We start from the raw sequence: 13717 nt of genomic DNA on the forward strand, positions 1-13717 counted from the left end.
ACAGCAACTCCTATTCTTAAAGTACACTACTGTTCAAAAGTTTGAGGTCAGTAAAGATTTTTTTTTTTTTTTTACATAAAACAACACTTTCATTAAGCAAGGATGCATTACATTTATCAAAATGGCACAAAAGACTTTGGCGAAAAATCTAAATTCTTAATAAATGTTTTTCCAAAATATTGAGCAACGCAACTGTTTTCACTATTGCTAATAATAATAAATGTTTCCTGAGCACAAAATTTGCATATTAGAATGATTTCTGAAGGATCATGTATCACACAAAAAATTGGATTAAAGGATCTAAAATATTATATATTTAAATATATAATAAAACAGAGAACACGTTTTAAATTGTAATAATTTTACACAATATTACGGTTTCACTGTATTTTTGACTAAATAAATGCAGCTTTAGTAAGCATAAGAGATTACTTTCATTTTGAAAATCTTACAGATGCCAAACATTTGAACAATAGTGTAAAAAATGAGACAGCAGTGAATCATTCATTGAGCAAAAATGGTGCTTCTCATTTCCTTAATTGTCCATCCACCTTACCTTTACTTGCATTTTAGCTTTTTTTGTCTTAAGATCTTAAGTAGGTGAATATGAGATAAAAGCAGACCTGCCAACAAATCAATTTATTTTTAGCACAATCACCGTATACGGCAGGGGCGGGTTGTGTGGAGTGGGGGTAAACGGTTTACCGTTCACAGTTTACAGTTTTTTACCGTTTACCGTAACTGTTTAGTTTATTTTTGCTATTTTTTTTTTAATGCTATTTAAAAGAGAAAAAAACTCCAATACACTTTAATTAAAACTCCAGTACACTTCTGCATTATGAGCAAAAATTCATATCGCTGTATTTTTTGGCTGATTTGCGGTATACGGTAGCCTATATATCTCGGTATTTTGTATTTGGATTCAACAAATAAAGTTAATGTAAGCATGTAGGCAAATATTATGCGCAAAAAAAGGGGTAAAAATCACATTAAATTGTAACATTGTAATCTAAAAAAAAATTCTTTTTAAAGCAGAAGTTAAAGTTACTAAACTAAAAATTAAAATAATAAAAAGCACAGACTAATTGAGTAAAAAGGCTATTTTGATTACCCCATTACACTTTACAGTTAGTGCTATCATACAAATACACTTACTTGTAGGTTTAAAATTCTACATGTCACATTTATTGTCCAACTACAAATATTTCAACAAAATGTATATTTTAGTCAGAGTTATTGCGCTCCCATTTCATTGAGCTGTCTGTTTGGTGCACATGCGCGACGGCGCTCGTTCTAAATGAAGTCTGTGGAGTATAGCGGAGAATCGCTAAAGCAAAAGCTCATGCACTTCTGACAGCAAAGTGGAAATATTTCAAAGGCTTTTTTAACATTAAATTTTGCATTAAGGAAAACAGCACATCTCAAACACATTAAACAGTGTGTCTTTGTCAGCCTCACACGCAGCCTTTCTGTCAGAGCATCTAACGGGGGGAGCGCAAGCCGCTTTGAACTGGAACTATAAACCAGGGATCCTCAAATCTGGCCCTCGAGATCCACTTTCTTGCAGAGTTTAGCTCTAACCCTAATCAAACACACCTGAGGAAGCTAATTAATGTCTTCGGGATCATAAGAAAATCACAGGTAGGTGAGGTTGATCAGGGTTGGATCTAAACTCTGCAGCGCATTGGCCCTCCAGGGAAAGATTTGAGGAACCCTGCTATAAACTATAGGCTACTAGGAGAGAAATAAAACGCAGAAATTATTTAAATGCAAAAAACAAAAAAACACTCTGATTGGTTGACCTCTTCATCTTTTTCTGTTGCTTGTTTTGAATACTGCGCGAGGACAGGGGTGTTACTAGATTTTTGCGTAGTTTAGAGTGACAAATCGTACCAGCGTACTTTGAGGTCAAAATGCATACAGGTTGGCAGGTCTGTAAAAGGACGGAGGAATCAAAGCAAAACGGAATTTACTGAACAGCTGAAACAGACTTAAGTGTCATTGTCATGGCATCATATACTTTTGCTGTTGTCCATGTTTTTTTTATATGTGTAAGTACCTACTGGGCCTATGAGACTAGTCACCAGTAGTCCGTTTCAGATTCTAATTGCTTACAGTCTTGGCTATTTAATGGTTTTTGGAGATTGTAATATTTCTAACATAGCACAAACGTGGCCAGCTTGAATAGGTGAGAGAGTCTCACCCACTCGAGCTCAGTTGAAGTCTCGATTGGGGAAAATGACAGGAGCCACAAGCGTCCACAGGTAGAGCCCCAGACCCAGCCAGCTGGAGCTGATCTTCACCCACACTGCAGGTATAGTGTTCTGCATGGCCTGAGTGGTTATATCAGGTCTGAAGACAGATGTGAGGAAAAGGCAGAAAACACAACAATATATAGACTTCAGCTAGTCTGTGGTGCAGTTCTATTGTATTCTTTGTGACAGCATGAAAGAATGACAATCACATTCTTCAAATTATGATAGGTGAAAGATTTTAAAATGTAAAACCTTTTGGTTCAATCCAAAATCAAAAAGTGAAAGAATAAGCACTTACTTGTACCAGTTGGTGAGCGTCATCATGATGTAGAGAGAGGCTAGTAAGAGGTGGAAGTGGAAAAAGGAATAGTTGTATGTGACACCATCCTCTTCGTTATCCATGGCACGCCGCAGTCCGTCTTCACCCACCTCCTCCCCTCCCACACTGCCCTTCCCTTCCTCTGTCTGCATCAGCCTGTTCACCTGTGCATTACTGGATGAACGGATGCTGAAGAGAGAAAAGACATCACATGGACACTAGCATGAAAATAATGTTTACTTATCTCAGATTCATATTTAATTGATGATGAGCTAGATTGGAGGTAGAGTTTGAAGGGAGAGAGGCTGTTTTTTCTGATATGGCAAAATGTTTAATTTTCTCACACTTGCCAATGGATTGCAAATTAATTGAGGAAATTTGGATGTCAAAGGTTAATACTTTTATTTAGGAAAGACACATTAAATTGATCAAAACAGACAGTAAAGAAAAGAAATCCAAGCACAGTAAATGCTTTTCTATTAAACTTTATATCCATCGAAGAACCTCAAAAAAAGGTTTCCAAAAAAAGACAAAGCAGCGCAACTGTTTACAACATGAACAGTGATGAACGTCTAACGCATCGAATTATCATATTAGAATGATTTCTGAAGGATTATGCGACACTGAAGCATGGAGTAATGCCTGCTGAAATTCAGCTTCACCATCAAAGAAATAATTGACATTTTAAATATATATAAAGAAAAAGGTTATTTTACATTGTTACACTATCTCACGATAATATTGTTTTTATTGTGTTTTTGATCAAATAGATGCAGCTTTTTTGAGCTTTATAGACTTTTTTTATAGAAAAAAAATTCTTACCGACCCCAAACTTTTGAAAAAGTGTATTTATTAGTGCCATTCAAAAGTCTGAATGAAAATGAATAAAAATCTGATTTGAAAGAAAATTTTAACCTGCAAAAACTTTTTAACTTATTTTATTAAAAGCTGTTGGATTCTGTAAAATCTAAAGAAATGCTGACGCAAACTGAATACAAATGGTTAAAATTTTAGGAAGCACAGTATTTAAGCACAATTTCTATAAATAATAAAATAACACATTTAATGACACTGAAAATGGTGAAGTTACCTTTTAACTAGCCAAGGCCAATTTGAGCTCACAGTTGCTGCTTGGCAAATATTAATTTTGGACCCTGCCTACAGGTGTCACCATCTGACACCACTAATCAATCAATCAACCCATGCCTCTGTGCAGCTGGTTGTGAATGTCAAATTGAAATGTACAATGAATCAGCATAGAAAACACCAGTTAACCACAGCAGCAGATGTAGAAATGCACTTGAGATTTTCTTTATGCATTTTAAAAGCAAGTACTGACAGTAACAAGAGCTCAAATGTTCAAAATGTTTGTTTTGCTTAACGTACCTGGCATAAAAGGTGCAGAAGAGGAAGATAACCAATCCCACAATGCCTTGAGCATCCCACAACTGCACCATCCCAGGGGAGCTTGTAGGCATGGCCTCAGTTTTGTTGATATTGGACACCAGGCTGAGCAAACTAGGGTTACATTCACGATCTGTGTGTGGAGTCAAGATTTAAAAGTGAACATACAGAAACGTAATATATTACAACTACTATGCCAATTAATCACATACTACAATACTAAAGACTATGATCACACCTAATGGTCAGCTAATGGGTTACATTTCTAATCTGGATTCTAGCATGCAATTTGACTTTATTCAGTAACAAGCATCAGGAGACTATAAAATTTGAGCATCTGGTTTTTAAGGCACCACAAAACTCACCAAATATTGCTTCAACCTGAGTAGGAACAAAATGAAAGCTCATAAAATGAAAAGAGAGACCAAATCCAGACAGTAAATTTTTTTTTATGTGTAACTTACTAGGATTGTTGGTCATGGCTGACCACGTGACGTACATAGTGTACAGAGTTATAATAGAGGACTGAAGCAGACCAGACTGAGGTGAGGCATCCTGAAAACACATACAAAAATAAAGAAACTATATTTGATAAAGTACAGATCAGACTTTGTCTACCCTTGTAAGAAACAACCCAATATAAACTGCAGATTTCATAATGGTTGGAACAGTAAAGAAAGCTTGTCTGTTGTGGCAGGCCAGCATTGATATTCTGTATGCAAAGAAGGAAACAAAGAAGTTTCCTTACAAAGACAAACGCTGGAGGCTAATGTAAACAGTAGATGACCTTCAGTACAACGGAGAGGCTGTTTTCTTATGCACATTATTATAAATCAGTATTCATGTCAGGAAGTAGAACAGCTAGTTAAAGCAGTTTTATCATTTCCTGTTTGCTGCCTTACGTTCAAGGTCTTAATGCTGCTTATTATCTTAATATGGAGTTGTTTGGCCTTTTATCAATGTTTTGAAATTGGGTGCAGAGATAAGACGGGAATAAAAAGCACTGCAACCTGCTTTAGCTCCTCCCCTTTACCTGCACTTTTGGCAGAACTGAAACCACAGATATGATGACGCAGAGAATAAGGTTGAAGCTGATGAAGAACTTGTGTTCGGCGCAGTTGTCGGGTTTGGTGTAGTAGAGATAAAACAGCACAACTGCTGCAAAGGCCAGGGCGTAATGCAGGACAGTGAAGAACAACAGACCTGTGGGCACAGAAAACAGTCTCATGTTTCTTTCTCTGAAAAGAGCGGATTTGGACACACCTGTTTGCAAATCTACTGTGATGAACAGGGTGTCTTTCAGTGTATCTGCTCTCTACGTACCCGAGAACCAACACTTGCTGTTCCCTTCCTCAGCATTCCTCACCCACACCTCATTCCAGGAGTGGGCAAAGTCAATCAGGAGGATGAGCTGGATCAGGATGAACATGAAGGAGCCCACAATACCAAAGTAGAACCAAACTGTGATTTAAAAAAGAAAGAGAAGTTATGCTTCAGTAGCATACAGGTTAAATGTGCTTAACCAAAACATAAAAACAAGCCTTTTTACTATCTAAATAAATGAACACCAATGATCTTCAAATGTTTGGGGTAAGTAAGATTAACAGTATATGTTTTTGAAAGAAATCTCTTATGCTCACCATGGCTGCATTTACTTGATTAAGAATACAGTAAAAATAGCAATACTGTGAAATAAAATGTAATTATTCCTGTGATGACTAGGGTTGGGAACTGAGAACCGGTTCTGTTTTTTGAAAAGAACCGGAACTGTGATCAATTACTAAGTTTCGGTTCCGAAAACGGTTCTGGTACGACACGTGACCAATCGCTGTGAGTAGCCTTGTGCCGGTGTTCTGACAGTTTGGCGTTTCCCGTAAAGGATGTCACACACCAAATAACAGAAACGCCACCCTGCCGCTTTAATTACTGAGCACATTGTTTCCAATGATGCACACTCCACAGCGAACACATCATTTAACTGTCGAAAATTCATCCTTTGAAACCTATTTTAAAATCAGACATTGCATTACCATGAAAATGGTACAAAAATATCATTTTACAAAATGTTTTCATTCATGAATTATACAAATTTAAGTTTGGATCGTTCACTTTCAAGTCTATGTTCAAAAATGTAAGTGACAGTTAAAGGGTTAACCAAACACTTCTGGTGACGACTGACTTTTACTGTACAGAGAGAAAAAACAACAATGGCACATTTCTCAAAATATCTTCTTTTGTGTTCCTCAGAAAAAGGAAAGTCCTACAGGTCTGGAAAGGGCAAATGATGCCAGAATTTTAGTTTTTGGGTGAACACTTTTAACTACATTTATAACTATGTTTAATAAAACATGCATCTCTGAAGGGCCCGTATTTTAATACTTAAATTCACAATGAAACATACTAATGTCAAGATCTTGTTTTGGAAGTTACCCGTGATCTCTGAACACAATGTTCTGCATCTTTAATTCCACACCATGAGAATTCTGGCAAGACAGTAACAACGTGTTCTCACTGCTAATATAATATGCTATGAAAAAATAATAACATCTGATTCCACTTTCAATACGGTCTTTTCCCATGCATCTCATAACATTCAAAATAGTCATTAAAAAGTAATTGACTTCTTCCCTGCAGGAGACCAGGCGTTTTCTGCATCCCTTGAAATTTAGCCCTGCGTTATGACAATGGCTTCCCAGAATAACATTATCATGACTACTGCTGCATTTAGAGCATCATTGCCATGTTGTCATTGCATTTATGTATTTCCCAATGTGCATATAAAGTATGAAAATGGAAATTGTTCTATTACGTGCTGTTAGCAGAATAGTTGAACCTAAAATGTACCATCATGAAATGTTCCATCCGGGATAAAAAAGGCTCCGACGGTGATGCCAACAAGTATCAGAAACTTGAAGAACCAGAACCTGACAAAACAGTCAATGATAAAATCAAGCAAATTTAATTTCATTTAGTAAATGATACAATAACAAAAGCATAATTATATAATGGCACATAATAATAAATCAGGGTTACCCGTTCTGAATAGTGGCACGAGGGTCTTTGCTGCTCTTTACACGAATCATGATTGTGGAAAACAGGAAAAAGAAGCATGCCATAGCAAAGCACATGCGGTACACTGATTTGTAGCCTACAATCACGTCGCAGTTAACATGGTTCTCGATTCCTGGTATTGTGGTTCCTCCTTGACAAAAGCCAGGAATCTGAAGAGACATTAAAAACAGAAAATTAACAGAATGCGCTGAAAGCACAAGTGAGGCAGATAAAGACTGATGGTGGGCTCACCTTGCGGAGCTGCGTCTCCATGCCAGGCAAGATCATGATTACAGACACCAGTGTCCCCAGGAGGAGGAAGAAAGAGAAGACCAGCCGGGTGACGGTGGAGTTATTGGAAGAAGGACAACAGCCACAGAGGAGACATGGAGCAGAGCCACACAAACACGAGGCCTGTAACGTGGAGGGAGTAAGAGAAAGAGCAATTATTTCACCAGTTCAAGCATTTATTGTTTAATTGCCATAGTTCACAAAAGAATATGCAAAACATTATACAATTTAATATATATTGCACTGAAAAAGATCATTTGGGGTCATAAGACTTTTTAAAAAAATATATTTTGGAAGTCTCTTATGCTTACAAAAGATTAATTTATTTGACCAAAAAAACAGTACAAACTGTAAAATTTAGAAATATTACTTTTAACTTATTCCTGTGACTAAAAAAATGAAATTTTATTCCAGTCTTCAGTGTCATATGATCTTTTAGAAATCATTCTAATATGCGTAAAAAAAAATCTTATTAGCAATGCTGAAAACTGTGCTGCTTAAAACTTTTGTGGAAATCATAATACATTTTATTTTCAGGATTCTTTGATGAATATAAATTTTAAAAGAAGAGAATTTATTTAAATAGAAATCTTTTTAACATTATGTCTTCACTGCCACTTTTAATCAATTTAATGCATTTTTAATTCTAAATAACTATAAAAGTATTAAGTATTAAGAAATGTAAGTATTAAGAAATGAAATGAATAATATATATACACACACACACATAGGATGGATGGTAACAAAGTAAATTTACTCGGTTACTTTACTTAAAGGGATACTGCATCCCAAAACGAAAATTTTGTCATTATTCACTTACCCCCATGTCGTTCCAAACCCGTAAAAGCTTTGTTTGTCTTCAGAACACATTTCCTGGACCTTGACACTGTTATTTATTTGGCAGTCTACCGGTTTTTATCCAAAATATCTTAAATTGTGTTCCGAAGACGAATGAAGCTTTTACGGGCTTGGAACGACATGGGGGTATGTGATTAATGACAAAATTTTCATTTTTCAGTGGAGTAACCCTTTAAGTACACATTTTACTTATTTGTATTTTACTTGAGTATTATTTTTTTTTCTGGAAACTTGTGACTTTAACTTCACTACATTTGAAAGACAATTATTGCACTTTTCACTCCACTACATTTCTATCAAGGTCCTCAAAGTAGAAGTCGTTATTATGTACAGTAGCAGCTTTGAAAGTTAGTGGGTGACTTTTTTTTAGACAGCATATAAGTAATAACTCTTGTAGAGCTACGTGAAGTGATTTCTCAGCATTTTTTTGGACACTGACCAGCTGCAAATGTTATATTTATTTACAGAAATTCAATAATAAGAAGTTAATATTGTGGTATATACTAGACATAAAATTGTCTGATTTTGCTAAATTGTGTAAATAAAAAAAAATTACCTATAAAGTGACAGAAGAACTAATTGTGTGCGCGCATGCCGCACCGGAGCAATCACTTGAATTTATTTCTTCTAACAGTGGAAGCAACTTCTCCTTTTAGTCATAAAGATAATCAGAATTGTAAGCGGTTTGCCTTTATTTGTGTACATTCACAATAAAAACAAATCTTTGTGTTTTTGTAAAATAAGCCTTAAGAAACATAGGATGCTGCTTTCTGCCGTCTGGTTTCTTTTCGAGCAGCACCAAAATGAATCGAAACTCTGCATACTAGGCTACTTGTTGCACTTTTTTTTCTGTTTTTTCTTAATTTATTATTTAAGTAAAAATATATATTTCTCGTATAGGCCTCATATAGGCGTATTTATTATTATTATTATTATTATTTTATTTATATTATAGTTTTTTTGGGGTGGGGGGGGGAGCTCTATGAATAATTCTTTTAGTGGAAATAAGCGAATTTCCCCCATTAAAATATTCAACTTATTTTCATGACATTCATGGCCTAATTTGTATATGAATGCAGAAGAAGGAAGAAGTTGGTTGTTTTGTCGCATGAAACAGTGAGGAAATAATTGTTAAAGACTTTGATCCTAATAAATCCAGTCATGTGCACTGAATAAAAGTTCATTTAACATTCACCATGATGATTACTCATGCTAGGAGTGGCTGATCAGCTGATTAACTGAGGAGGAAATCCAACCAGAAATATTTAAAATAAAAGAATAAAAATATTATTATTATTATTATTATTATTTTGTCACTCATTTCATATTTCTCAAGCTGTATGATTGATCAAACAAAAAAGGAAGATTGTATTGTAGACAAAGTGTGTCTTACTGGCACAAATGATAAGCGTCAAATAAAAACACTGCTTTTGCAACACATCATAACCAATCTTAACCATACCAGCAAGTAGATAAACACAGAAAGTGGCTCAAGCAGCATGGCTTGGGTTTCAAATGCAAAACTGAATATACCAAATTTCTGAAAACCAGCAGATGAAAGCAATACAGCCTGTTAACATGTCACAAGAAATCTCGCTAGTTTCTACAGGTCATAGTTCATCTACATCTTGAATTGTGAATGTTGGAAATTAAATGCTATATATATATATATATATATATATATATATATATATATATATATATATATATATATATATATATAACATTATATCAGATTATTTTTTATTTATTACCACATTTTCAGCTTAAATATTTTTTCTTTTTTTTTCAGCTCTCTTGATGCAGATCAGTCGTTCACGTTTACACTGATGTATTAAGCTGCTAAGTATAAAGCTTCAATTCTTTGAAAATGGGCAAAGGAACATTATTACATGTGAACCCAACCATTTCTTATTCTTATTCTCAATTACAAAACTGACTCCGAAAAATGAAAACCTGTATAACCTGATTATGAACAAATCATCTTAAATAAAACACATGGAAACTACAAGAAGACCATTAATAGCTGACTTGGAATGAGCATCCCTTGCATTTCTGTATAATTTCTTTAAATTATTCATTGAATCACATGATTGTTATCTGTAAGTAAGTCATGGAGGATTTCTGCTACAATTAATCTCAATGTAAATAAAAGTACACTTCCGTGTGCTGTTGTTTTCCAGCGAACAGCTCTTTGAAACCACACATTTTCTATGTAAATATGGCGTCCATTACGTTAACTTTTTATAAATATGTTGTCTTAGTTATATTGTTCTCTATTTTCGGTTGACTTAATGATTTAGCGACGTTGTTAGGTAGCAGCTCGGTTAGCTAAACCATGAAAAATAAAAAAGAACACTTACACAGCTCGCAAGAGAACACAACGCCATACAGGCTCCCATTCTGTATTAATAAACAAACGACTCCAAACCACTTTCAGAGGATGAACTGACAGACAATTACAACATGAGAGCTATTTCTCGTTCTGTCAGGTGATTCCGTTGTTTGAAGGTGACGACTCTAACAGGCAATTCATTCTATTTCATAATAAAAGTCTTCTTCTTTCTCAATTCTCCCATAAACTCTACAAATATATTGAACAAAACAATAAGAATAAAACTTAATAAAATTAAAAATCATTATAAAAAACACATCGATGTATAAATGCAATTTTATTTGTGGCGTGTTATGTATTTGAACTACTATTTTTATATTACTTGAGATTTTAAGATAAGGCTTGTTTCCTGCTTTAGTGAAGTCCATATGCAAATTAAGCAAATATAGCTATTATAATGTAATATGTTATTGATATAACTATAACTTCGCAGCTTTAAATACAGTATTTTAATATTGTTAATTTCTTATTTATATAATAATATCGGTTATAAATATTTAAAGTTTAGGACATGGTAACTTTTATTTTGAAACGTAAGCTTAGAACAAAATATAAATGGCTTTATTAGTTTATTTATCAAGTAAAAAAAAAAAAAAACCCACTTATACCTATATAAATCAGTACAAAAGGAATTTATGTGTTATATTGATATTTAAATTAACTTGATATTTAAGATAATCCATTGATGATACTTGTACATTTGTACCAAACTGATAACATATTTTGATTAACTAGGTCAGATATTTCACAAACAAATGTATTTAACCCACATCTCTGTTTGGCATTGCAGTGGCATTGAATACAACAATGCCACAACAATACTTTTATATGTTAGTTTAGATCCACAACAATATGTTTCTATGGGATTTCACTCTTACTGTCCAAAAAGCAATCCCCACTGACCATAGCTGTAGTTAAAAACTTTAATAAAGTGACATTGAGAGACATTTGAGTGTACTACAGGGAATGGTACTGACATTTTAAGTTCAATAAAAAAAAAAAACAAACAAACAAAAAAAAAATAATAATAAAATTGCAGTAGACTGCGCTTCGTTTAACACGGGGGCCCACCTCTCTGACTTGTTTAATCAACCTAATCCGATTGTAGAAAAAAAACATATATTATAAATAATAAACAATAATCAAAAAATCATTATTTTGCCATCTTAACGCCATGGTTATTTGAAATAACAACGATTTTATTCAGCATTCATTCTCACTGCAGTGTACCGTCTCCCCCACGAATAATTAATGGTATCGTCCTCTTTGCTCCTGTCAATTATTTCTCTAAAATCACGATCGCAAACGGGAGCCGAGATGGTGTCAAACCTTAGGACTGGGGCAGGTGCTTTCAAAACACACCGTCTCCCGTAAAAACGGTGCATTCATTTATCAGAACCGTGAATAATCTGCAACAGTCAGGGATATTGTGGATATCTTTCTACACCGCTGGTAAGTTCTCGCCTCTTCCTTATGCTGTTTGAGCTCGGCACGAGCTTAATCTTCTATCACAGTGTATGAAATTCATTCATTATCATTATTAAGGTGAAACACTGACGTTGTTCGAGGCTTTGCTATAACGATCACTTGCATTGAAATTCATTCAAGATTAATTCTGGTATTGTGATTTATCGGTAGAATAAACACCCCTTTTATTGACTAAAATCAAATAAGGGTGACAACACAATTATACATATATAAATAATCGTACTTGTTAGATTAAAACTGTTGAACTGCGATATTTGATGATGATGTGAGGTATCAGGGGACGCGTGTGCAACATGAACGTCTATGCATGTAGACCCATGGGCACGTACTGCTGTCAGATCAATTTCAGCTGTAACCCGAGGCCAACTTTAAAAAATTCAATGTAAAAATAAAAAAAAGTAAATGTTGGAATATACTTCATTGATTTTGTCTTATATATATATACTGTATATAGAACTAAAAAGCATTAATCACCTTACAATTTAGAACATTTTATCATTTAATTTTTAAATATAAAAACAACTAAAAATTCCATGCTCATAAGATAAAAGTTTCTACAAAAAAGATATATATATATATATATATATATATATAAGAAATTGAATAAAAAGATTACCTGCTTAAATGTGTAAAAAAAGAAAAAATATATTATAACATAAAAATAACATATTTTATTATCCTGCATGTTACATTGTGTTTTTGTGTTTCTAGGTAACACTGTGCTCTGTTTTTAATTTATTGTTGGATACAGTTGCCAGAGAGGCCCATTTTGAACTTTAAAATCATTATGTGTCCCATTTGCGCCATCACACATTTTTTATAATTAGAAATGGATTGCAGATTGAATATGTTTGTATATTAAATTTACATGAAATACAGTTAGAAACTGTAAAATTTAGTCATTGCTGATGAACAGTATTTGGCTGTAGGGATCAAGCCATGTCCAAATTCAGTATTTGTGTAACATACTGTTTACTAAAATGCTTTATCTCATCGTATTTTTAAGGCAGAATACTGTATATCATTCTTTGTCGATAATATTCAACAGTCCTAAATGTTGGAGCAGCTGAAAGAAGTAAACTGATTCCTTGTTTAATTTTTTTTCAACATATGATTCTATTTCTAGTGAGTAATTTGCCTAATTATTTCTAAAGCTCATATGAATTTGTTCCAGATCATTAGACATTGTGTTATGGTGCCTTGGAAGTCTGCGTGAAACCAGTAAAGGAAGTACCTTCATACACAACACCACCTGGGAAGTTATTACCTGGCCAGGGAGGCATTGCCACTAGATTTTTTATGGTAAAACATAATTAACAGGATTAACATGACATCATCTGCTCCATTTTAGCTCCGATTCAGGTCCTCACTCTATCAGAGTTAAGTTAAATTTTTGAAGGCCTGACTTTTAAATAACCTATAACGCTCACAGTTAAAATTATCTACGTTATTTTCATCTAGACACTCAATCACAGCGAAATTAAGTGAAAGAAGTATCTTAAGATCACTTTAGACTCGTCCCATGTTGTTGTCCTAAGATTGCCCTAATGCAGCATGTCCAAATGTGTCAACAGTATGAGGTCATGCCCAAAGTGTGGCCAAAGTTGTTCAGTCTGACTGCTTGGAGAAGTGAAGCGACCCCTGCGGTCCACCTCT

General features: G+C 34.3%; 1 protein-coding gene across 1 annotated transcript; it reads right to left on the minus strand.

The window, feature by feature from the left end:
* Positions 1–927: 927 nt before the first annotated feature.
* On the minus strand, positions 928–10701 carry LOC109086880 (serine incorporator 1-like). The gene is made up of 10 exons (XM_019101153.2): positions 10542–10701; positions 7282–7443; positions 7012–7199; positions 6823–6902; positions 5302–5439; positions 5012–5181; positions 4443–4533; positions 3961–4111; positions 2554–2763; positions 928–2352 (listed from the first exon to the last, which is right to left on the minus strand). The coding sequence occupies exons 1-10, from the start codon at positions 10578–10580 to the stop codon at positions 2214–2216; spliced, it is 1368 nt and encodes a 455-aa protein (XP_018956698.1). The 5' UTR covers positions 10581–10701; the 3' UTR covers positions 928–2213.
* Between the last annotated feature and the right edge of the window lie 3016 nt (positions 10702–13717).

This window comes from Cyprinus carpio, chromosome B16 (genome assembly GCF_018340385.1).
Source record: "Cyprinus carpio isolate SPL01 chromosome B16, ASM1834038v1, whole genome shotgun sequence".
In the NCBI taxonomy this organism is placed as follows: domain Eukaryota; kingdom Metazoa; phylum Chordata; class Actinopteri; order Cypriniformes; family Cyprinidae; genus Cyprinus; species Cyprinus carpio.

Bases quoted from the DNA above. Each gene is read 5' to 3' on its own strand.
- LOC109086880 (XM_019101153.2), bottom strand. From the start codon at position 10,580: ATGGGAGCCTGTATGGCGTTGTGTTCTCTTGCGAGCTGT. The intron at 7,444-10,541 runs GTAAGTGTTCTT...TCCACGTTACAG, and splicing joins TGTGTTCTCTTGCGAGCTGT to GCCTCGTGTTTGTGTGGCTC. The intron at 2,353-2,553 runs GTAAGTGCTTAT...ATCTGTCTTCAG, and splicing joins ACGCTCACCAACTGGTACAA to ACCTGATATAACCACTCAGG.